Raw genomic sequence first — 26,912 nt, forward strand, 5'->3', positions numbered from 1 at the left:
CACCCAGCAGGGTCTCCTTAATATTCAGAAAGGAGAACAGCACAATCTGTTCCAGAAACTTAGTAAGGTGGATTATGGAGCCGTTTGGGGTGACCATCGATTCAAGTGTGTACTTTAGGATCAAAGAGATAACATCCAAAGAGATAGCAATGTCCCAATTCCAAACTGCCTCACCCTCCTATCTTAAAAAATAGAGTAGGAGGGAGACGCAAGAGGGAGGAGATATGGGGATATATGTATACATACAGCTGGTTCACTTTGTTATAAAGCACAAACTAACACACCATTGTAAAGGAATTATACTCCAATAAAGATGTTAAAATAATAATAATACGGGACTTCCCTGGTGGTGCAGCCTGCCAGTGCAGGGCACACAGGTCCGATCCTTGGTCTGGGAAGATCCCACGTGCCACAGAGCAAATAAGCCTGTGCACCACAACTACTGAACCTGCTCTCTAAAGCCCGCGGGCTACAACTACTGAGCCAGCGTGCTGCAGCTACTGAAACCCGAACGCCTAGAGCCCGTGCTCCGCAACAAGAGAAGCCACCACAATGGGAAGCCCGCGCACTGCAACAAAGAGTAGCCCCCGCTCATCCCAACTAGAGGAAGCCCGTGTGCAGCAACAAAGACGCAATGCAGCCAAAAATAAATAAAATTTAAAAAAATAATAATAGTAATAAGCCGAAGACATAAAGCAGGCAGGAATCTTTCCCCACTTCCTCTCACACCTGCAGTGTCATAACCAGAGCCCAAAATTATCCCCACAGGGACACTTTTTGCACCTTTCAAAATCTGTTGACTGTGATACTTGGAAGCAACTTCAGGGGATGTGGGAGATGTGGGAAGGATCCCAGCATGAAGAACACCATCTCAACGACCCAAAGTTTGTTCTTGTTCTCTGTGGCTCTAGCCATTAAACATATACAGATGCCAACCTTTTGAGTATACAGGAACTCCTTACCCACCGCTTTAAGGAGTAGTCATTGTGCCACAGACCTCACTGCCTGAAACTGTCTACATTTTGCCAATGGGTTTGAACTTGGAAAAGCACCTATGCTATGAAGCAAGACTTGCCTGGGGAGAATGAGGGAGAATGTGTCGTGGCACCACACCCACTGAGCACGCAGTAATTGAAGCACTCCACCAGTTGATACAGGTACACATTATGAATTACTAGGGAGAGAAACATATCATGCAATCATCCTAGCCATTCATTGGTTTAAGGCACAGAGATGGGAGACCACATAGAGCAGCAGAGCCCCAGCCATTGCATGTGAATTAGACAGATGTTGCAACAGCAGTCTGGCGAGCAGTGGTAACTCGTGATTCTGTGTGGTCTTTCCTCTTCAATGCTTCAATTTTGATATGACCAATCAGCACAGTCATACCATGTATACCCAGTTTCACTTTAGCCCTTACACAAGGGCTAAAGCACCTTACACAAGCTTTAATTAATCTTTCTTGTTACCCTGTGAGGTGGCAAGGCCCTTTATCCTCAATTAGGTAGATGTGGAAATAGAGATATAAAGAGGTTAATTTACCCCTGGTGATTCAATGAATCAACAGCAAAACCAGAAGTGGTATCTGTTTTTCAAATTCTCAGTCTGTTCACTCCAAGATATACTGAAACTTAGCTGAAAGAAATGTTGTTTTCATTATTGTCATATACCATGGTTGTTCTAGATCCATCCCTGGCGTTTTGGTTTTCATGTAACCTGAGCAAATTGTTTGCTCTTTCTGCAGTTATCTGCAAAATAGGTGTACACTTGCCCTGCCTATCCTATAGGACTCATGGGGTTCACATGAAATGATAATTGTTTAATTCTCTCAAAATATGAAGTTTTTTTAAGCCAGTGTTTTCCTATTTATTTTAAATTATATTTTATACATAAAATTTCTGACGATTCATGAAAACAAATGACTTCTGTATGCATTTTGTTTAATAAAAGTATGATGAGGTTTGAAAGCAGGCACTCACTTGCTTTATCTCTCTCAAACACAGTCACACACAGACACACACACACAGACACACACACACACACACACTAATAACCCAGAGTTACATTTTAAAAATGTTTAAATGAAAGAAGATTTAATAGAAGAATGAACCTTACTTAGCACCACAGACACACAATATCTGTTCAGTAAATATTTATTGAATAGATGATGGATGGATTCACTTTGTGGATAATAAACTCAGTGGTTGATGTTTTACATGTCAGTGTGTACTAGCTAGGTTTTCAGAGAAGCCAAGAACTAAAGAGCCTGTAATGATAAATGTTATTGATTTCATTAATCAGCATCAATCTCTCCACTTTTATAAGGAACATGAATATAATGCAATGTTATCCTTTGTACTTATTATCAATTGAACTTACTATATCCATTGTTATCCATTGAACTTACTATAATTTAGGGATAAAATTTGAAACTTTGTCTTACAAATAATAAAGATAAAGATGTATATTATGTTAAAATCCTAAATCATGCTGTCTCACTGTGACCCTCAGGCTTTCATCTATTCATTGATTCATTTATTAATATAATTAATTATTGCTTACAATGTGTCAAGCATTGTGCTAAAAAATATGTAAGAATTTTTCTTTCTTTCAAATAGCTTATTCTTTTTTTTTTTTTGTGGTACGCGGGCCTCTCACTGCTGTGGCCTCTCCCGTTGCGGAACACAGGCCCTGGACGCACAGGCTCAGCGGCCATGGCTTACGGTCCCAGCCGCTCCGCAGCATGTGGAATCCTTCCGGACTGGGGCACGAACCCGCATCCCCTGCATCGGCAGGCGAACACTCAACCTCTGCGCCACCAGGGAAGCCTTAGCTTATTCTTTAGTCTCTCAAAAAGTGCAGTTTTATTGAGCTAATGTCTCTATCTGAAGCTTCACAGTCATATCAGTATTTAATCCTAAACTAAGGTCTCTCTGGGCTGCAAAGGTTAAAAAAAAAAGCCGTTTTTCAGAGGGAGTAAAGTCAGGAAGAGCTAGTGTATTTGATTTTACCTCGTGATGGGCAGGGGAAACAAGACAGCTCTCCTCAGGGAACAGCCTGATCTTCCAAATGGAAAGTGCATTTGTACGAGAACAAGGACAGTCCTGTGGTTCATGATAGTTTGAAAGGTCAGGTTTATGCCATTCATAATTTTAATTATGTCTTTAAAAATTAATTGAGAAGGAAATTTGCTCAAAAATTAGAAGAATGAAAGGACTTACTTTAATAAACTATTACAGATATACTTTGAGATTCATTTCCTTTCCCATATTTTCTTTATTCATATCTGGTTATCTGATTGTTTGCAGGTAATATTTCCAGATATACTTGTCTCATTTTGCGTGCTTGTCGTGGTGACAGATTCTTGCCATGGTGTTTCACAAGGCGACTTATCATTTGCCTGATTAGAAGGCCTGATACTTTTTCTGCAGATGTGACCCTATATCCAAAAAGTTAAGAAAAATATAACTCCTCAAATGAATAACTCCGTATTTTAAAAAGTCAGAATTTTCTTCCAAGAGTTATCATTCACCTCTTCACTAGGGGTAAAGAACAAATTCCTTTCACCTGGAAACACGAAAATACCACCTAGGTTGGGTTCTGACCTGCTTCGAGAAAAACACAAAGAAACACATTGGAAGTTCTCCAATTCTACCATTATTATAATACTTACATTTGTCACCAAGGCAGCCTACAGAATGCTTTCTGAGCCTAATGATGTCAAATGGAAGTGGCTTCATTACCAAGAAGACTGTGACAGTTCTTTCTTTAAAAATACACGCAGTGGTTGAGAGTCCGCCTGCAGATGCAGGGGACACGGGTTCGTGCCCCGGTGCGGGAAGATCCCACATGTCGCGGAGCGGCTGTGCCCGTGAGCCATGGCCGCTGAGCCTGCGCGTCCGGAGCCTGTGCTCCGCGGCGGGAGAGGCCACAACAGTGAGAGGCCCGCGTACCACAAAAAAAAAAAAAAAAAAAAAATACAGTAAGGGGCTTCCCTGGTGGCACAGTGGTTGCGAGTCCGCCTGCCGATGCAGGGGATGCGGGTTCGTGCCCCGGTCCGGGAAGATCCCACATGCCACGGAGCGGCTGGGCCCGTGAGCCACGGCCGCTGAGCCTGGGTGGGGAGCCTGTGCTGCGCAACGGGAGGGGCCACAACAGTGAGAGGCCCGCATAACGCAAAAAAAATACAGTAAGTAGAAAATAGTACTTCTGTAGATGGTGCCAATGAGCAGAAAGCTCCTGAAGTTGTTATGGAAGTGGGCAAAAATCCTTTTGTAGTGGTGAAAAAGAAAAAAAAAGAATAAGAGGATGCTGGGAGAAATGTGCATTCTTGGCTATATCAGTGAGTAATGAGATGGAGAGGTAGGTGAGAGAAAGGGGAGCCTCAGGAGGAGGAGAGAAAAGAAGAAATGGAAAGAAGAAGGTGGCAAGTGGAAAGGAAAGAACAAAAGATTAAGAAATAGAGAAAAGAGAATAGTAGGTAGATTAGATGAGATAAGGGAAAAGGAAAAGAAGGATGGAGGTCAGGTGAAAACAAGAAATGAACGAGGCAGGAGAGGGAGAGGGACATGTGTAAGAGGTTATCCCCCTGGGGGTCAGCAGACTACAGCCTGTGGACCAAAGCCAGTCCATTGCCTTTTTCATAAATTAAGTTTTATTGGAATACAAGCAGGTGCATTGATGTACACATTGTCTATGGTTGCTTTCATGCTACAATGGCAGGGTTGGGTAATTGTGATGGAGACAGTATGGCCCACACCATAAAATATTTACTATCTAACTCTTATAGAAAAGTTTGCAGTCTAATCCTGTTGTTCTCAAACTTTAGTGTGCATCAGAATTACCTAGAGGACTTGTTAAAATAAAGATTACTGAAACCCATCCCCAACGTTTTTTACGCAGTAGATCTCACATTTTCATTTCTAATAAGTTTCCAGGTGACGCTGATGCTGTTGAGCCAGGCATGCACTTTGAGAGCTACTGCTGTAATTTTTATGTCATGTCACCCTAATGTTGTACTGAATAAGGACATTCGTGCAGAAAGGGAAAGGAAAATCAAACTTGATCCTCCTTCTAGGTAAACACAGAGGTATAGGTTGATATCATAATTCTTTACAAAGTATCTTATTGAAAATTCTTAAACTGGATCTTTTTATAATGCCAGTTTCATTCTTAATGAAAACTAAATTTGATTTAGTTAAAAGCTTAGTTAACTGGTGGTTTACTACTAAAAATATTTTATAGTTTGGTTTGAATCCATTCCCTGGAATACCGTTGGACTCTTGTCAGTGTTACTGGACTGTGTCAATAATGTTGACTGCATCCATCTTATGGGACCACCCGCTTCCCACCCATGGGTGGCTGCTCTTCCCACCTCACTGACGATGCCTGGCATAAGTGGCTTGAAATTTTGCTTACTACCCACCCCACCTCACTCCCAGACTCTGCTGGAGTCTCCGGGCTACAATTTCCCTGCGAAATTGCAAGTTCTTCAATAGCTTTCCTCCTGGAGATGGGTATGAATGTTGTCCTGAGTGAGAGATTTTGGGGACTCGTGATACCAAGGACTTTATTCTGCCTCACACTCCATCCCAAGACCCTTAGATCTGGTTTTTCACCTACAAGTGGTGCCATAGTTTGCACATTTATCATCTTCCACCACATGTATCCTAAAATCTGTGCTCTGGCTGTGAACATGGGCCACCAATGATTAGCTTTAACTTGGCATGCTCCTTGCTCGCTGCACAGAAGTTCTATGAAGGATAGAGAAATGTGACTCTTTTTCCAGCATCCTAGCATTTAGGAATATAAAGACAAACATAATTTTGGAGCCTGAAAGTGCCAGAGACACCTTCAGAGTAGAATGAGTTCAGTTTAGAAGTAGCAGCTCTTCACAACATGTGATGGATGGTTGGATTCCACCATTGCTCTGAGTAGTTACTTCCTTGTACACATAACTAAGATGGGCAGAAGATTGAAAATTTCATTTTTTTCACAAGACAGCTACAATACAGTTTAAATCTATTTCATTCTGACTTGTTAGTTCTAGAGGATTTCCAGATTTTGTGACAAGCTGATGGGCATGAGAAAGTATACTGTGGATATCAAAGAAGGATGAATGACATATATGGAATACAGTAGATGCTTGAAAAGTCAGTGCTCTTGTTGTTGCTCTCTTGTTCCAATGAGTGTATGGTTCTTGGTTAAAAAGTGATGGTAAAATAAATAATGCAGGCAGTTCAGATTCTGCATGATGCTGTGTTAACTTAAACTTGTACATACCACAACCAGTTCCTCTTTTTCATGAACCCATTGTAACAAATTAAATATCAGTTATCAAAAAAACTGCAAAACGTGGACTGTCTATACTTTTTAAACACCATGGGATCTTATTTCTAAAGAAATTCCTTGATGAATTTTCCTGTAAAATAAGCATATCTGTTGTTAACCATAGCAAAGAATGTTGTGGGTTTAAATTCTTTCAAATTTTTCTTTAATAATTTTCAAACTGTAATTAGTGCCAGAGTAAGTAAAACTGGATGTAATGTGCCCTTAGACCTTCTTCCCGTGACATCTTTTCCATTCTCTTCCTTTCTTCCTGTTGCGATGTGGCTTCTCCTGAGCTGCCATTGTTTTCAGCACTGGCTTAGTCACGCCATCAGCTTGTTGAGTGGTATAGAGCAAAGGGGTCATCTGTTTCTATCTGCCTTCCATTCAAACGACCCCCTGCATGTGTTTGAGATGGACTAGGAAGAAGCCCACCTGCAGACCCACACCCTGAGTTAGTGGCTCCAGGTGGAATCTGTGTAAAAGGGTGATTTACCATTAATGGTGAAATTCCACTGCAGAACTATAAAGGTCTTGCTGTATGCAGTTCACTGTGGCAGAATTTCGTTATAGAGGGATGATGTGAAATGCTAACAGGTAATTTGCTGCTCTGTGCTTATTCAAGGAATTGTGCCACAGTGAAAGCATTGAAGGTTCACTGCAATTTTCACTTGTTTAATATTAGGAGAGACACGGGTCTTTCTGGTTTCAGAAAAAGAAGCTTCTTAGAAGGTAGTAGTGAATAGTCTGATGGATTTAAGGTCTTTCCAATTTCTTTTGAATTTTCGAAACTTTAATTCATACTGGTATTATCATATGTGTTAGTTTTTCCTACAGCTGCTATAACAGATTACCACAAACTTTGTGACTTAAAAACAACACCAACTTACTAATTTATGGTTCTGGAGTTCAGAAGCCCAAAATTTAGTCTTAGTGAGTTAAAAATTAAGGTGTTGGTAGGGCTGCATTTCTTCCGGAGGCTCTAGGAGGATCTGTTTTCTGGCTTCTAGAGGTTGCCCACTTTCCTTGGCTTTTGGCTCTTTCCTCAATCTTCAGAGTCAACAGTAGAGCATCTTCCAATCTTTCTCTCCATTTCATTTTTTTTTCCTCTTTACTTTTTTTCTGGCCAACTTTCCTATTACCCCTTCCTTTTGATTTTCAATTTTATTTTTTTATGTAGATCTGCATTTCAGTTACTTAGATTGAATTTCTATTTATTATTCTTTCTACTGATACTGCATACTTAGCCATGTTGCTCTTACTATTTTTTTCTTCTTTCTTTTTATAATAAAAACATATCTGTACCAACAATCTTTTTAACAGATTGATGAGGAAGTTAAGGTTTTGCTCTGCAGTCTTTGGTTTGAAATTACCCTCATGTTTTCTAAACCTGCCTTTTTTATTTTATTTTATTTATTTGTTTATGTATTATTTTATTTTATGTTTTTAACATCTTTACTGGAGTAAAATTGCTTTACAATGGTGTGTTAGTTTCTGCTTTATAACAAAGTGAATCAGTTATACATATATCCCCATATCTCTTACCTCTGGCATCTCCCTCCCTCCCACCCTCCATATCCCACCCCTCTAGGTGGTCACAAAGCACCGGAGCTGATCTCCCAGTGCTATGCAGCTGCTTCCCACTAGCTATCTGTTTTACATTTGGTAGTGTATATATGTCCATGCCACTGTCTCACTTTGTCCCAGCTTACCCTTCCCCCACCCCGTATCCTCAAGTCCATTCTCCAATAGGTCTGCGTGTTTATTCCCGTCCTGCCCTTAGGTTCTTCATGACCATTTCTTTGGTTGTTTTTTAGATTCCATATATATGTGTTAGCATACGGTATTTGTTTTTCTCTTTCTGACTTACTTCGCTCTATATGACAAACTCTAGGTCCATCCACCTCACTACAGATAACTCAATTTCGTTTCCTTGTATGGCTGAGTAATATTCCATTGTGTATATGTGCCACATCTTCTTTATCCATTCATCTGTTGATGGACACTTAGGTTGCTTCCATGTCCTGGCTATTGTAAATAGAGCTGCAGTGAACATTGTGGTACGTGACTCTTTTTGAATTCTGGTTTTCTCAGGGTATATGCCCAGTAGTGGGATTGCTGGGTCATATGGTAGTTCTATTTGTAGTTTTTTAAGGAACCTCCATACTGTTCTCCATAGTGGCTGTATCAATTTACATTCCCACCAACAGTGGAAGAGCGTTCCCTTTTCTCCACACCCTCTCCAGCATTTATTGTTTGTAGATTTTTTGATGATGGCTGTTCTGACCAGTGTGAGATGATATCTCATTGTAGTTTTGATTTGCATTTATCTAATGATTAATGATGTTGAGCATTCTTTCATGTGTTTGTTGACAATCTGTGTATCTTCTTTGGAGAAATGTCTGTTTAGGACTTCTGCCCATTTTGGGGTTGGGTTGTTTGTTTTTTTGATACTGAGCTGCATGTGCTGCTTGTAAATTTTGGAGATTAATCCTTTGTCAGTTGCTTCGTTTGCAAATATTTTCTCCCATTGTGAGGATTGTCTTTTCGTCTTGTTTATGGTTTCCTTTGCTGTGCAAAAGCTTTGAAGTTTCATTCGGTCCCATTTATTTTTGTTTTTATTTCCATTTCTCTAGGAGGTGGGTCAGAAAGGATCTTGCTGTGATTTATGTCATAGAGTGTTCTGCCTATGTTTTCCTCTAAGAGTTTAATAGTGTCCGGTCTTACATTTAGGCCTCTAATCCATTTTGAGTTTATTTTTGTGTATGGTGTTAGGGAGTGTTCTAATTGCATTCTTTTACATGTAACTGTCCAGCTTTCCCAGCACCACTTATTGAAGAGACTGTCTTTTCTCCACTGTGTATTCATGCGTCCTTTATCAAAGATAAGGTGACCATATGTGTGTGGGTTTATCTCTGGGCTTTCTATCCTGTTCCATTGATCTGTATTTCTGTTTTTGTGCCAGTACCATACTGTCTTGATTACTGTAGCTTTGTAGTATAGTCTGAAGTCAGGGAGCCTGATTCCTCCAGCTCCGTTTTTCTTTCTCAAGACTGCTTTGGCTATTCGGGGTCCTTTGTGTTTCCATACAAATTGTGAATTTTTATGTTCTCATTCTGTGGAAAATGCCAGTGGTAGTTTGATAGGGATTGCATTGAAGACTGCTATGGGTAGTATAGTCATTTTCACAATGTTGATTCTTCCAATCCATGAACATGGTATATCTCTCTATCTGTTTGTATCACCTTTAATTTCTTTCATCAGTGTCTTATAATTTTCTTCATACAGCTTTTTTGTCTCCTTAGGTAGGTTTATTCCTAGGTATTTTATTCTTTTTGTTGCAGTGGTAAATGGGAATATTTTCTTAATTTCACTTTCAGATTTTTCATCATTAGGATATAGGAGTGCAAGAGATTTCTGTGCATTAACTTTGTATCCTGCTTCTTTACCAAATTCATTGATTAGGTCCAGTAGTTTTCTGCTAGCATCTTTAGGATTCTCTATGTATAGTATCATGTCATATGCAAACAGTGACAGCTTTACTCCTTCTTTTCCGATTTGGGCTCCTTTTATTTCTTTTTCTTCTCTGATTGCTGTGGCTAAAACTTCCAAAACTATGTTGAATAAGAGTGGTGAGAGTGGGCAACCTTGTCTTGTTCCTGATCTTAGTGGAAATGCTTTCATTATTTTACTACTGAGGACAATGTTGGCTGTGGGTTTGTCATGTATGGCATTTATTCTGTTGAGGTAAGTTCCCTCTATGCCTACTTTCTTGAGGGCTTTTATCATAAATGGGTGTTGAATTTTGTCGAAAGCTTTCTCTGCATCTATTGAGATGATCATATGGTTTTTCTCCTTCAATTTGTTAATATGGTGTATCACGTTGATTGAATTGCATATACTGAAGAATCCTTGCATTCCTGGGATAAACCCCGCTGGATCATGGTGTATGATCCTTGTAATGTGCTGTTGGATTCTGTTTGCTGGTATTTTGTTGAGGACTTTTGCATCAATGTTCATCAGTGATATTGGCCTGTAGTTTTCTTTTTGTGTGACATCTTTGTCTGGTTTTAGTATCAGGGTGATGGCGGCCTCGCAGAATGAGTTTGGGAGTGTTCCTCCCTCTGCTATATTTTGGAAGAGTTTGAGAAGGATAGGTGTTAGCTCTTCTCTAAATGTTTGATAGGATTCGCCTGTGAAGCCATCTGGTCCTGGGCTTTTGTTTGTTGGAAAATTTTTAATCACAGTTTCAATTTCAGTGCTTGTGATTGGTCTGTTCATATTTTCTATTTCTTCCTGGTTCAGTGTCGGAAGGTTGTGCTTTTCTAAGAATTTGTCCATTTTTTCCAGGTTGTCCATTTTATTGGCGTATAGTTGCTTGTAGTAATCTCTCATGATCCTTTGTATTTCTGCAGTGTCAGTTGTTACTTCTCCTTTTTCACTTCTAATTCTATTGATTTGAGTCTTCTCCCTTTTTTTCCTGATGAATCTTGCTAATGGTTTATCAATTTTGTTTATGTTCTCAAAGAACCAGCTTTTAGTTTTATTGATCTTTGCTATTGTTTCCTTCATTTCTTTTTCATTTATTTCTGATCTGATCTTTATGATTTCTTTCCTTCTGTTAACTTTGGGGTTTTTTTGTTCTTCTTTCTCTAATTGCTTTAGGTGTAACGTTAGGTTTTTATTTGAGATATTTCTTGTTTCTTAAGGTAGGATTGTATTGCTATAAACTTCCCTCTTAGAACTGCTTTTGCTGCATCCCATAGGTTTTGGGGCGTCAGCTTTCATTGTCATTTGTTTCTAGGTATTTTTTGATTTCCTCTTTGATTTCTTCAGTGGTCTCTCGGTTAGTAAGTAGTGTATTGTTTAGTGTTTATATTTTTTATAGATTTTTTCCTGTAATTGATATCTAGTCTCATAGCGTTGTTCTCGGAAAAGATACTTGGTATAATTTCAATTTTCTTAAATTTACCAAGGCTTGATTTGTGATCCAAGATATGATCTATCCTGGAGAATGTTCCATGAGCACTTGAGAAGAAAGTGTATTCTGTTGTTTTTGGCTGAAATGTCCTGTAATATCAGTTAAGTCCATCTTGTTTAATATATCATTTGAAGCTTGTGTTTCCTTATTTATTTTCATTTTGGATGATCTGTCCCTTGGTGAAAGTGGGGTGTAAAAGTCCTCTACTATGTTTGTGTTACTGTCGATTTCCCCTTTTATGGCTGTTAGCATTTGCCTTATGTATTGAGGTGCTCCTATGTTGGGTGCATAAATATTTACAATTGTTATATCTTCTTCTTGGATTGATTCCTTGATCAATATGTAGTGTCCTTCTTTGTCTCTTGTAATAGTCTTTGTTTTAAAGTCTATTTTGTCTGATATGAGAATTGCTCCTCCAGCTTTCTTTTGCTTTCCATTTGCGTGGAATATCTTTTTCCATCCCCTCACTTTCAGTCTGTATGTGTCCCTAGGTCTGAAGTGGGTCTGTTGTAGACAGCATATATATGGGTCTAGTTTTTGTATCCATTCAGCCAGTCTATGTCTTTTGGTTGGAGTATTTAATCCATTTACATTTAAGGTAATTATTGATATGTATGTTCCTATTACCATTTTCTCAGTTGTTTGGGGTTTGTTATTGTAGGTCTTTTCCTCCTCTTGTGTTTCTTGCCTAGAGAAATACCTTTAGCATTTGTTGTAAAGGTGGTTTGGTGGTGCTGAATTATCTTAGCTTTTGCTTATCTGTAAAGGTTTTAATTTCTCTGTCAAATCTGAATGAGATCCTTGCTGGGTAGAGTATTCTTGGTTGTAGGTTTTTCTCCTTCATCACTTTAAAGGTGTCCTGCCACTCACTTCTGGCTTGCTGAGTTTCTGCTGAAAGATCAGCTGTTAGCCTTATGGGGATTCCCTTGTATGTTATTTGTTGTTTTTCCCTTGCTGCTTTTAATAGTTTTTGTTTGTATTTAATTTTTGATAGTTTGATTAATCTATGTCTTGGTGTGTTTCTCCTTGGGTTTATCCTGTATGGGACTCTCTGTGCTTCCTAGACTTAACCATTTCCTTTTCCATATTAGGGAAATTTTCAACTATAATCGCTTCAAATATTTTCTCAGTCCCTTTCTTTTTCTCTTCTTCTTCTGGGACCCCTATAATTCGAATGTTGGTGTGCTTAATATTGTCCCAGAGGTCTCTGAGACTGTCCTCAATTCTTTTCATTCTTTTTTCTTTATTCCGCTCTCCAGTAGTTATTTCCACTATTTTATCTTCCAGGTCACTTATCCGTTCTTCTGCCTCAGTTATTCTGCTCTTGATCCCTTCTAGAGAATTTGTAATTGCATTTATTGCGTTGTTCATCACTGTTTGGTTTCTCTTTAGTTCTTCTAGGTCCTCGTTAAATGTTTCTTGTATTTTCTCCATTCTGTTTCCAAGATTTTGGATCATCTTTACTATCATTATTCTGAATTCTTTTTCAGGTAGACTGCCTATTTCCTCTTCATTTGTTAGGTCTGGTGGGTTTTTATCTTACTCCGTCTGCTGTGTGTTTCTCTGTCTTCTCTTATTGCTTAAGTTACTGTGTTTGGAGTCTCCTTTTTGCAGGCTGCAGGTTCGTAGTTCCCGTTGTTTTTGGTGTCTGTCCCCAGTGGCTAAGGTTGGTTCAGTGAGTTGTATAGGCTTCCTGGTAGAGGGGACTAGTGCCTGTGTTCTGGTGGATGAAGCTGGATCTTGTCTTTCTGGTTGGCAGGTCCACGTCTGGTTGTGTGTTTGGGGGTGTCTGTGGCCTTATTATGATTTTAGGCAGCCTGTCTGCGCATGGGTGGTTTTGTGTTCCTGTCTTGCTAGTTGTTTGGCAACAGGTGTGCTGCACTGTAGCTTGCTGGTTGTTGAGTGGAGCTGGGTCTTGGCTTTGAGATGGAGATCTCTGGGTGGGAGATATTTGCTATTTGATATTATGTGGATCTGGGAGGTCTCTGGTGGATCACTGTCCTGAACTTGGCTCTCCCATCTCAGAGGCACAGCACTGACTCCTGGCTGGAGCACCAAGAGTCTGTCATCCACACGGCTCATGATAAAATGGAGGAAAATAAGAAAGAGAGAAAGAAGAGAGCACCCAAACCAAAAAACAAATCCACCAATGATAACAAGCACTAAAAACTGTACTAAAAAAACAAAAAACAGACAGACATTACCCTAGGACAAATGGTAAAAGCAAAGCTATACAGACAAAATCACTCCCAGAAGCATACGCATACACACTCACAAAAAGAGAAAAATATATATATATCGTTGCTCTGAAAGTCCATCTCCTCAATTTGGGTTGATTCGTTGTCTATTCAGGTATTCCACAGATGCAGGTACATCACGTTGATTGTGGAGGTTTAATCTGCTGCTCCTGAGGCTGCTGGGAGAGATTTCCCTTTCTCTTGTTTGTTCGCACAGCTCCCGGGGTTCAGCTTTGGATTTGGCCCCACCTCTGCGTGTATGTCACCTGAGGGTGTCTGTTCTTTGCTCAGACAGGATGGGGTTAAAGGAGCAGCTGATTCGGGGGCTCTGGCTCACTCAGGCCGGGAGGAGGGAGGGGCACAGAGTGCGGGGTGAGCCTGCTGTGGCAGAGGCTGGTGTGACGGTGCAACAGCCTGAGGCGTGCCTGTGTTCTCCTGGGGAAGTTGTCCCTGGATCACAGGACCCTGGCAGTTGCGGGCTGCACAGGCTCCTGGGAGGTAAACCTGTCTTTTGAAAGTTCATTGTCTCTGTATTCCCCGAAGGGAGGAAGATAGTGTTTTAGAATCAAACCTAATTGTGAAAAGATTTGTAATTCACAGCTTGCCTTTTATCTTTTTTTTTTTACATCTTTATTGGAGTATAATTGCTTTACAATGGTGTGTTAGTTTCTGCTTTATAACAAAGTGAATCATTTATACATATGTTCCCATATCTCTTCCCTCTTGCATCTCCCTCCCTCCCACCCTCCCTTTCCCACCCCTCCAGGCGGTCACAAAGCACCGAACTGATCTCCCTGTGCTATGCAGCTGCTTCCCACTAGCTATCTACCTTACGTTTGGTAGTGTATATATGTCCATGCCTCTCTCTCTCTTTGTCACAGCTTACCCTTCCCCCTTCCTATATCATCAAGTCCGTTCTCTAGTAGGTCTGTGTCGTTATTCCTGTCTTACCCCTAGGTTCTTCGTGACATTTTTTTTTCTTAAATTCCATATATATGTGCTAGCATACGGTATTTCTCTTTCTCTTTCTGACTTACCTCACTCTGTATGACAGGCTCTAGGTCTATCCACCTCATTACAAATAGCTCAGTTTCGTTTCTTTTTATGGCTGAATAATATTCCATTGTATATATGTGCTACTGGTACAGCCACTGTGGAAAACAGTATGGAGGTTCCTTAAAAAACTACAAATAGAACTACCATATGACCCAGCAATCCCACTACTGGGCATATACCCTGAGAAAACCATAATTCAAAAAGAATCATGTACCAAAATGTTCATTGCCTTTTATCTTGACTCATGTGTGTGCCATCATCATATTTTACAAAGCAAATGTTAAAGTAAAGGTTACAAAACCATTAACTGCTACAATACTTGTGGCTTTAATATTGGGGAAAATCTGCATATTAATTCACACCATTATTATTGGTTTTTAAATAGGAAGAAAATGTTGTGTGTCCAGGATTATTAATTTAGCTATTATGTTAAATTTTGAGGACACCAAAAATATTTCCTGTGTTTGGAAGATTGGCTGCATTTATAATGACATTGATTACAAAAGAAGACATGTACATTGTGGGAGAAAATAGTTAATATACAGTCAAATGAAAGTAAACAAAGTCATTTGAAATAACCACCAAGGAAAAAAATTCCTCCAGCTTTTTATTTTTTAAATTTATTTATTGTTTACTTGGCCATGCCATGCGGCATGTGGGATTTTAGTTCCATGACAAGAGATCGAACCCAAGACCCCTGCAGTGGAAGTGTGGACTCTTAACCACTGGACTGCCAGGGAAGTCCCGCTCCAGATTTTTTAATATACTACATATATTTATATATATTTTTTACAATTATGGCTATTCTGGTCATACTGTTTTCTGGTCTACTCTTTTTAATAAGCAATATGTTACAAATATTTTCCATATTATTTGACAACATTTTTATTGGCCGCCTTGTGTTTTATTATATGGGTACACTGTGATTTATTTTTCAAACACTCTGGCAAACATTCTTGCAGCTATTTCCTTAGAATAAATCCCAGGAAGAGAAGTTTGTGGGGCAACAAGCATTTTAAAGTCTTTTGATACGTGGGGGACCCAAACAGTCATAATGCAGAAGATAATTTCCCAAAACAGTTACTGCACTCCTTTCCCTTCCCAGGCAAACATCACAGTGATCTAATTATTGCTTGTTTGTTTGTTTTTAACTTTTAGGTTACCTTGCACCTCGAAACCTTCCTAGTACTGGCTTCTTCCCATTGCTGCAAACCCTACTCTGTGACACAGACTCTAAATGCAAAGACACACCCTATGGGCCACAAGATCTGCTTCGTAGGAAAGGAATTGACGATGCACAATTTAAAGACAGGTAGGGACACTTCCAAGTGTGTTCAGTTGCTTTGAGAGATCAGACCTTGTTTCCTTATGAGATATCCAGGAAGCCATCCTAGGTTAGGTATACAACTTTATTTTCTATATCTACGAATGTGATGATCTAAATATGAATGAACGAGGTGGGTACAAACTGGAATTACCATTTTTATGTAGGATTAAGCATAATCTACTTTGATGAATTACTCAAATTTTGCCTTTTAAAACTACTTACGGGGCTTCCCTGGTGGCGCAGTGGTTGGGAGTCCGCCTGCCGATGCAGGGCACGCGGGTTTGTGCCCCGGTCCGGGAGGATCCCGCGTGCCGCGGAGCGGCTGGGCCCGTGGGCCACGGCCGCTGGGCCTGCGCGTCCGGAGCCTGTGCTCCGCAACGGGAGAGGCCACAGCAGTGAGAGGCCCGCGTACCGCAAAAAAAAAAAAAACAAAACAAAACAAAAACTACTTACGGTTACCGGAGGATGGGGGTGGGGATAAATTGGGAAATTGGGACGGACATATACACACCGCTATACACATAAAATAGATAACTATTAAGGAGCTACTGTATATCACAGGGGACCCTACTCAATACTCTGTGATGGTCTATAGGGGAAAAGAATATTAAAAGCAAAAAAAAAAAAAAGGGTGGATATACGTGTATGTATAACTGGTTCACTTTGCTGTACACCTGAAACTAACACAACATTGTAAATCAACTATACTCCAACAAAAATCAAAAAAAAAAAAAAAAAAAAAACCCTGGGTTGGCAAGGCAGTCCTTCTTAACTTCCCTCAGAGATTCTCTATCCTACCTCAAATTGTCAGTGACATTGCCCTAAGACTCGATCACAAGCATAAGATATAGGGCGATGTCAGGGATGTTATCTCCTGGAAGAATAACATAGTCATCTAGCTCTATGTGGAACTTCTAGATATAACAGAAGCCAGGAAATGCAAATAAGGAAATTAAGGGTCTAGAAATCAAAGTAATAAAGTTGAAAGTATTCTTAACTAAACAGCAATCTTTAAATGAAGTTAATGTGTATGGTGTGAGAAGAAACTGAAGAATAAAGATAGGGAATCTAGACCACTTACAACCTCAGTTTTCCATCCTGAGATTTTAAACCTAAAGAGACAGCCAAGAGCCCAACTGTCTGTAGAACTGAGAAAAACATTGTAATCTGAATTGACCATGAGATTATCCTGGTAGAGATTTTTTTAAGTGTCTCTCAAGAAAAGATGATATTTATCTATAATCAGAGATATTTGGTTCCAAAATTTTAATTTAAATTCCTTGACATGTAGCACCATTTCTCCTTTAATATTATCTTCGTGATTTTGATCATCAGATAATATGGGAGATACTTTAAGAGAGTTACTGACTATAAGCTGCTTAGCATAAAATATCAACATGTCAAGAATTGTCCTGGGAAATGACTGGAGACACCTAATTTTTGGGTTGCTAATTCACATTGGTTTTGTGAACCAAACAAATTCTCTCCCATTTTGTTACTTGCATTCTAATGGAAAAGTAAGCAAAAAAGCAATAAAATAAATAAATAGCATAATTACTGATAATAATAAATGTACTAGCAAGAAAATAGAGCAGGTTAAGAGGTAGAAACTGAAAGGTGGGAATTTAATAGGGTAGCAAAAGAAGGGCCTCTGCTAGAAGGTGACATTTGGGTAGAGACCAACAAGGACATGGGAAAACCAGCACCAGCATGTGAACATCTAGAAGATAAAATTCCAGGCAGAGAAACAGTCAGTGATCCTGAAGTGGGGACAAACCTGATCATTTAGAGGAACGGAAAGCCGGCTAATATGACTAGAACGTAGTGAGGGATAATGAAGGCGGTAGGGGATATGGTGAAACAATAAAAACCATGAGAGAAAGAGCCTGAAGAATCAAACAGGTAAGCAAAGGGAAAGGATTTGTCTTTTGTTTTTAGTATAATGAGAAGCCACTGGAAATTTTTAGGCAGGGAAATGACATGACATATTTTCTATGAGACTAATATATTCTAGGCATATACAAGCATTACCTCAGCTAGCAACTAGTTGAGGTGTGTATCTCTGCAAGGAGACCCAAAGCTGAGTAGAGCCTATGCCCCCTTGTGTAATCAGTGTAGAGGTAAAATGAATGAATATTTTGTTCATTCGACCACTTCATAGATGGTCTCTGTGTCCTTATGTGAGTGATGAATTAGGCAAGATTTATGCCTGTGTTCTAGCAGGGTAAGGTAAATATTAAATCAACGATAGTAGGAGATAATGCAATGAAGAGTGCCAGAGGGATGCTGAAGCAAGACACCTCCACACTTAAAGTAGAAAGAGAGCTTTCAGCTGACATAATCAGGTAAATCTTCATGGAAAAGTTGTACTTGAGATGGACATTTCGTGAGCCAAGTGATAGAGAAGATATGGGGAAAATTAGTGTCCATTATTTACAAATTGGATTACAGCTCCAGCTGGGGCTCTCATCTTTGTATCTTTTTTTTTTTTTTAATTCTGTGAAGAACTAAGTAACAAAGAGGGAAATAGTTAACAAAATCTAAGAAGTCCATAAATATACCTCTGCCCAAAGAAGTATTTTTCTATGTAATATAATAGAGAACCAAATTCATGGAGTCCCCTGAGATGAGCCATTGAGTTTGTCTTAGAACCAGGATTAAAGTCCAGGTTTATTTTACCCTCTGTCAGTTATTCTCCAGATAGCTGATCATATCTCTTTGTTTTCAGTTTTATTCCAATCTCCAGGTATTTTATTGAGCTCAAGCTCTATATTGCTGTATATTCAGTATTTTCTCTAAACTACCAAATAATTGGAACTTAATTTGGAAAATTATGTACAATAATAAAATTGCATTAATGATATTTCCCACCATGCTATTAACTTTTATGCTTTATATAGCCATGCAATGAAACTGGGGCATGGTTACTAGGTAAGCCGTTCCATACTAAGTAAGCCATTGCACTAAATTACTTCCCTTTGGTGAAGAAAGATTCACCAGCATAGCCTCATTAAGAAACAAAACAGTCAGGGAAAAAAAAAAAATGCCGTCTTTGGCTTCATCAAAAGAGGCCCACCTGGGGCTTCCCTGGTCGGGCAATGGTTGAGAGTCCGCCTGCCGATGCAGGGGACACGGGTTCGTGCCCCGGTCCGGGAGGATCCCATATGCTGCGGAGCGGCTGGGCCCGTGAGCCATGGCCCCTGAGCCTGTGCTTCGCAATGGGAGAGGCCACAACAGTCAGAGGCCCGCGTGCCGCAAAAAAAAAAAAAAAAAAAAAAAGGCCCAGCATGTTTATTTTGAAAGACATGATCACACTCAGTCACTACTTGCTGGCCAGTCGCCAAGTTTTTTCATGCGTTTTTGCATTGGCACCAACCTTCTGTTATTAAATTCATATTTTTCTTAAGCATTAGCTTCAGGATGAGGTGCTTTAAAAAAAATTCAACACTATACTCAGCATCAACTGTGACTAGCTGTCTGAACGAAGAAATGATTACATTTATGATTTTTTGGCCCTTAATGCACAAGGGATGATCCAACATCATGGGACATACCCTTGTGGTCCTTCCTCCCTGCCCTGCCTCTAAGAATACATCAGAACAGTGGGAACCCCTGGCTGTGCCATTGCTCACACAGCTGGCAAATGGCAAAGATCATCTTGCAGAGCTCACAAGGTCATTATTTGGAGAAGCAGTTCAACATTCCTGCAGCTCCTGTGGGGTATTGCCTCTTTGGATTTACTCCCTATCTCTGTCATGTCGACACTCATCCATGACCTGTGTTTTCCAAATTCATACCTCTGCTCCTATTGAATGGCTCCTACAGAACTTGAAACATAGCTAATCAGATTCTATTCAGGGAAATTTTAAAAGTGCCAAGACTTTTGTTTAATACTGAAAAATATGGATGTGTTTAGAAACTGACCTGAAGGAATTAGGAATATGCATCTGACTGTTGGATATATTATTGGAGGGGAGAGAGGTTTGGGTGGGGAGATGTCAGAAGAGTTCTCCAGAGACCTGTGTGAGTAAGATTATTAAGGACAGATAGGGTGGTGGTTACCAGACTAGAGGAAGGTGTATTTGAGATAGGCCATAAAAAAAGAATCTCAGAACTTAATAAAGGAAAGAAATCAATGGCGGCCCTTGTAGAGTCAGTTTAGAGGAATAGGCAGGTAGCTTTGCTGCTGACTGTGATGGCAAAATGACAAATTCCCTTGTAGTGTTGCCATGTTAATCTGCCTGTGTCGGGGCTAGGTAGAACATAATATGTACAGGGTCATCTGAAAGCTACTGTGATGTTATCTCCTCCTCTATATTCTGCGTGCTTCTGTTACACCTCTGCCCCCAAGGCATTTCTTCATCTGCCCATCGTGGTGCCTTTAGAAATGTATTAGCTCAGATATACATTATATCTCCAAAGTCCCTCCAAAGAATATAAAAAATCCTAGGACAGAGCAACATATGAAGGCATTTCTAAATCTTAACACCTTAATGATATAGATTGTTGATTGGTAAGTGAGCTACCTAGAAGAGAGGTGTATGTTGAACATGGGCAGGCAGGGGTTGTATCTGAAGCATAGATGACCCTGAAAGAATGAACATCAGAATGAAATTGAAGAAAATAATGAAAAAACTTAAAATGACTTCTTCTTGGGGGAGTCAGGAAGGACAACCATATCAAATCACTGAGGAGGCCTCAGTGCCATTACAACATTCTTATTTGTACTTAAAAGTCGGTAATGAATGCCATCTGAAGCTGGAATCAGAAATGGGCCTGGAGCAGATTTCATGCCTTCTTTCCAGGTGTCACTACATACCCGTATAATTGTAATTCTGGGGAAAAAGGGAAAAAAATATAAAAAGTTTAACTAATCCTTAAAGACAAAAAAAGAATGTCAGAATTTTCTTTTTAGGATTTGCCATATGTGTCTTTCCTGGAAGCAGTTCCTTTTAAAGACAGAATTACCATGGCACACATGGATGCCGCCCACACAGGTAGTCTTTCCCACTCACAGGAAATATAGAGACATTCAATAAAAGTGCATAAATCCTACCGTTGCAATGATATCTATAAATGTGACATTTCCCCAATGTAACTGTTGGTAGACATGTCTGAGAAGAAGTAAAACTACTCTGAGCCTAGTTTCCCTCCTGGTGTCTTAAATTTAACATTTTGAATCCAAGATGTTTCCCTTATTAAATTCCTTTTCAAAGTAGAGCACTATAAATACCATAGAAGCAGACTCTACCTCTTCAGCATTGTTAGAGGCAGGCCCTTAGCCATCTCCGTGGTACTGTACATGTGGCTGGGTCCAGTAACAGGCAGGAAAGTGATACCATGGGCCACTTGGAGATTTGACTCAGGCTTTCTTGCCTCACCCAGAAGGTTGAATTCTCTGGACTCAGGTGAGCCTACATGCTGGATTCAGGGGCATCCAAATTTTGTATAATGCCTTAATATACCTCCCAGAGATATCTAGTATGAGAGAGATTCTCTGAGACTTTCTTAGAGCTATTCAGAGTTCCTGAATAGGATTTTTAAATCTCCTGAGTTGGTCCTAGAGAGTGGGATTAGGGAGGTGTCATCACTGAATAAATCCACTTCTCTGTCACAGCCTAGTGCAGGGTTTCTCAATCTCAGCATTATTGCTACTTGGGATCAGATCATTCTTTGTTGTGCTGTGCACTGTAGAATGTTTAGTAGCATCCCTGGCCTCTACCCACTAGATACCAGTAGCATCACTCCCGTCCAGTTGTGACAACTAAATATTTCTCCAGATATTGTCAAATATCCCCTGGGAGCAGGGGAGGGAGCACAAAATTGCCCCCAGTTGAAAACCACGAGTCTAGTGAAAGTATGAAGAAAAAGATTTTAAGGTAGCAAGAGGCATGAATTAGGTTATGATTCTAGGATCTCGCTCTATAAGAAACACAAATGACCACTCTAACTTAGCATCCCCAGTCATGTGTTGTCATCATTCCCTAGGCATGTCCTTACTTAGCTATTACCATTAACGTATTATAATCCCTGTTTTTTTTATTTGACTTGCCCATTATATTACATATCGTGGGAATTTAATAAATGTTAGTGAGTTTATGGATGAATATGGTGGATAAAGTGTAAGATTGATTATATGTTTGTGTCTGTGGCGCCATCTCTGGTGTTTCCTCTTCCAAGGACCTTTGCAGAACCAGGTGTGCAACAGTGGAGGCAGGGCAGGCTATTTAAAAAAAAAAAAAAAAAAAGACGCTTCCTTAGCTGTCAGTTCTTCCAGGTGATATTCTTTATTATCTATTATTCAGTGCTTGCCATGTGCTAAACATCCTACCATCTGCCAACACAGTACACTGTAAATAGACTTTTCTCAAGCATTTTACAGTCTGAGGAGAAAATTGATCATTACTTCAAATGGAAAATTCCTCTTATGAGTAAACTGAGAAAGAAATTAAATAATAAAACGAAGAAAGGGTTACAGAATTCTGGGTACTTTCCCTCTTCCCACCTCACCAGCCAGTGCTCACTGGTTCCAGATTATGAATGATAAGGGTGCACCCATTTGGTGTCCAGAGATCTTGAAGGTTCTAGTATTGTAAGATTGTGTGGGGAGTACAGATACATAAGTGTGGGGCTTCAGCTCCATATCAATGGTGAAGGCTGTGTCTTTGTACCATCTTCTTTGTGGGCACTTTGACAGTTAATATTGGTGAGTGTCTATGATGACAGGGCCCAGAGAGGCACTTGTTAAGGACATCTCACCTAGTACTCACAACAGCCTTGCAAGATAGGTGTATCATTCCTAATTTTCAGATGAGGCTGAAATTTTTTAGGAAGAGGCAGAGCTGGGATTCAAAAGATATCTAACAGCTCCAAAGTTCTTTCTTCTACATCCCAGCAACACTGTCTCTTTTTATTTAATCAGCCGTCCTATCTTATGGTTCAGTGCCGTGCTAGGTGTTCTGAATAAAAAGAGCATCGTCATGGTGCCTACTTCCAAAGATGTCACGGCCTAAAATGGAAAAGTGGTAGGAATAGGTACACAGACAAACATAATACACTTAAAATTTATATAAAGTAAGTATGTACAAAATGCTTAAATTGTGTAAAATGATGGAAAAGATACTGGTTCTCATTCATTACTCTAAGAAGCATAGAGTTCTCTGTCTATAAGTATGGTCAAGCTAATTAGAAAGCTCAGAGACTACACTTAATTCAGTAAGACTGGATACCTTCCTGTCCTCCTTTAGTAATTTAACAGGGAGTCAAAAAGAACTAATTACCTTTGCTTGGGGGAGGTAAGCTGTATTTCAACTTAGAGCCTTAATTCATCTTTTTACTCACAATGCTTGATGTTGCACATTTATTTTGTGGTTTCCATTTTAAGAGTTGACAGACAATAGTTACGTTGAGCAGTGGCAGAGGACACATGCCATGACACTACACATTGTAAATGCAAAGCAACACTGGGGAAAATTTGCAGGAAGATGACCAGCAAAGTACGTGTGAGATCCCATGCTCTCTCCCTGACAAAAGGCCGTGCCGGGACCCCCTAAAAGGAGATGAACCACCTCCCCACTCCTGTAACGTGGGACTTGTAGGCAACCGTGTAATTGTGGGCACTTCCTGGTCAAGGACGGGTCCTGTTAGAAAAGAGGCCTCCAGACTTCCTTGTCTGGAAGAGCCATTTTCTGTTGAGCAAGTTCAAACCTGTTGAGCCAGCAGCTTGCTGGGAAGGGGATGAACTTGTCTTTGGCATTGAAAGAATATTTGAAGGAATAATTTTTGGGCTCTTATCTGAACGTGGGAAAATGGTCAAGGTGTCCCCTGTAGAGTTGATGCAGCTTTTGCTTCTCCAAGCTCACACTTTCTTAATTTCCCATCACCTCTTTTTTGTTCCTCCCCCACTCCCATTTATTTTTCAAGTCTCTGTTTTCTCTTGCTCCTTCTTTCTTCTTTTTGATGTTTGTCACTCTCCCTTTGGTTTTTGTTGCTGTCCCTATTCCTTAAAAACTTTATGAAGGCAGTTTTTCCCTTTATTTCAAAATGTGTTGATATTCAATAGTGTTTCTTACAGTATTTCAAGCTGAACTAAAAAAATGTCGAGAAAAAGAAAGTGAACTTGACTTTCTCAAACTTTCTAAAACTTCTGTTTGAGAGCAGGAAAAAGGTTCAGGTCATTTCTTATTTTTATCTGAACAGTTTTCCCATCCAAATAGCCAGCATAAGGAATGTAAGAAGATTTAGGGGAATACAGTCATGGTCATGAATAATTCAAATATACATTAAGAATGCAGAACTTTTAGAGCAACCAGTACATTTTATAGAGAATATTGGAAGAACACTAGGGAATGAAAACAAATATCACCCCTTCTTATCATTTTTATTAAAAGGACACGCTGGGAAAAAAACAGATTTTTTTTCCCCAATTATAAATCATAAAGTATCCTGGAACCAGGACTCAGATCTTGTTTCTAAAAAGGGAAGTCAAATCAAACCACAGTGGCAAGCAGAACTTCTTGCTTTTCCACTGTTATCTTTTTATATCCATTTTTATGTACCGTAAGTAAGCTTTTTATAAACAATCAGAGAAAATTCAGATTATTCATTCCAGATGTCTGGACTTATTTCACTCTTGAAATAGATATATTTATTTTAGACACTTACTTTAGGAATATCAAGTTTTCAAGAAAATATGATTATTTCCATTTTAATAATAATAAACTAAACAGGAAGCAATTTTTAAAAAAGAGGGTTACTGAATTGTGGAGTGGTCCAATAATATTTTCTTCCAGAAGCTGGTGTGATCATGTTGTGCAGAGATTCCTGGCACCACATGCTATCATTACAGCCTTGATACACTCAGTACAATTAAAACCCTGAGTACATCATTATTTCTTTAATACCTGGTGCCACCTGTAATGACACCAACCACAGTGCTTAGCACAGACTAGATATTCAATAAATGTGTCTTCTTCTTCTTCTTCTTTGAATCGGTCTTGCAAGTATTCATCTTTGACAGTCTTCAAAATGCCATCTATAATTTAACATAGAAGACTTCTCTTTCTTTCGTGGTTGACAAATAAGCAGACCTTGATTTCAGTCTCTGAACACCCTTTGACGACCATCTATTTGGGATCCGCCATCTTTTTAAAAGAAAAGATATATATCATAAATATTTTCAGTTTTTAGCTCTAAAGTCCTTTTTTCTTTCTATAAGAGTGAAGTAAAAAATAAGTATTTTAAACCTTATCTAGGCCATTTTCTCTGAGTAAAAATTTACCTTGTAGGAGCCTTTATATATTCATTGGTATATGGTTAGGTGAGTTTTGTCATTAAAATCCTAGAAAGTAGATTAAAAATTTGAAAGTCCTAGGACAGCCCTGGAATCTACCACATAATACATTGCTGTAACTAACTGAAATTAATGTGAGTGAAGTTATAGAGTTCTTGCTTTTTCTTCTCTAGTGAAATTCTGAGAAAGTCATCCAACCTGAAGAGGGACAGCAATTTATCACTCCAGAGCACTGAAGTTCCAGAAAAAAGGCACACATCACTGGGTAAGCTATCCTCTTCTGCCCAGGTTAGAACAGGCCTTTTGGAACAACCAGTAAAGGTCTAATCTTTAAAAGTTATACTTTTAACTTTTCAAACAAAGATGGAATGCCTAGAATATCCCTAAGAGATCTAAATATTCCTTATGGTTGCCCGAGTGTGGTGGTGCAGTTATGCAAAGGTCTTGAGAATAATTGGAAATTAAGTTCTTACTGAAATACTCTCTAGGAGCAAAACCCTAAATGGTACTATTATAATGTTGAGAATTACACGCTTTCCCAGAATTGACTAGGGACTCTTCAGTTGCCTGCAATTCGATAACACTGGGATGGTTAGAATGCCCATCGATAAAAAATGTTGGATAGAATCTCCGAGATTTGTCCAAACTTTATATTTTACAGATGAGGAGTATGAGGCCCAACAAGGTTAAGCACCCTCCCTGTCCCATCATCCAGCTGACCTGGTACTAGAGCAGCTGCCAAGATGGGACTCTTCTAGCTGTAGTTTTCTTCCTCCCACTCTACCACTCAGCATCACAGTCATTCATCGTGCTTGTGTACTTCTTTCATTCACAGCTAGGCCAGTGGCCCTGAGACAGTAATGTGCAGAATACCCACAGGCTGAGCTCCCTGAACCTTATGTCCAGGTGCTTTTGCTGCAGATGGTCTTGAGAGACACTCGTTGGAAGCCACAAATTGAGAGTAAACTCTCAAAACAGCAGGACTGTTTTGTATTCATTGGCAAATACTTATTGGGTGCCTGCTGTCATGTAGGCCCTGTCTTAGGTACTGAAGATACATTAGTGAACAAAACAAAGATTCCTGTATGTCAGAATATGATTGGTGATCTGGGGAAAAAAAGGAGTACCTTTAAAAATGCCATGTGATATTTAAGATTCTATGATATCAACATTCCAATACAAGTTGATGGACCAAATGAAAAGAAGTCCTTTGTTATTGTAGTAGGACTATAGCGGTGAGTGGTTTTGAGGAGTTAACGTGCTGTTGTGAATGATCTCTGGGTGTTTGGCTGAGTAGGTTACAGCACAGTAGAAATAAGATCATACTGTTGTGGTCCAGTAAGCTTTGCTTTGCTCAGTAGCCACAGATTACGTTTCTTAGCCTGGCCAGTCATCTCACAAATGTATTGCTTTGGTCTAGAGGAATCAGTTGGTGAATTCTTCAGCCCAGTGAGCATTTTAACAAAGCCTAGGCCCCACTGATGTTAGGTCACTGTATCTTTGAATATTAAGATCCTTTGTTGTGAGGATAATAAAGTGTTTCTGTACACAATTTATAAAAGTGAACACACTGGCTTAATGAACATCCATGCTATAGATCTGAACATACTCTTCCAGCTAATGCTCCTAACCAGGAACATTCTGCCACGTTATAAATAGTACTGGATGAGGCCACTTTGGGAATTACTTAAT

General features: G+C 39.5%; 1 protein-coding gene across 1 annotated transcript in view; it reads left to right on the forward strand.

Annotated features, from left to right (window-relative positions):
- ABCA12 (ATP binding cassette subfamily A member 12) overlaps positions 1-26,912 on the forward strand; it is a 181,223-nt gene that overhangs the window by 42,489 nt on the left and 111,822 nt on the right. The window contains 2 exon segments of the mRNA XM_032637501.1: positions 15,760-15,913; positions 25,394-25,485. Coding sequence (XP_032493392.1) covers positions 15,760-15,913; positions 25,394-25,485 — 246 coding nt within the window.

The sequence above is a fragment of the Phocoena sinus genome, chromosome 7 (genome assembly GCF_008692025.1).
Source record: "Phocoena sinus isolate mPhoSin1 chromosome 7, mPhoSin1.pri, whole genome shotgun sequence".
In the NCBI taxonomy this organism is placed as follows: domain Eukaryota; kingdom Metazoa; phylum Chordata; class Mammalia; order Artiodactyla; family Phocoenidae; genus Phocoena; species Phocoena sinus.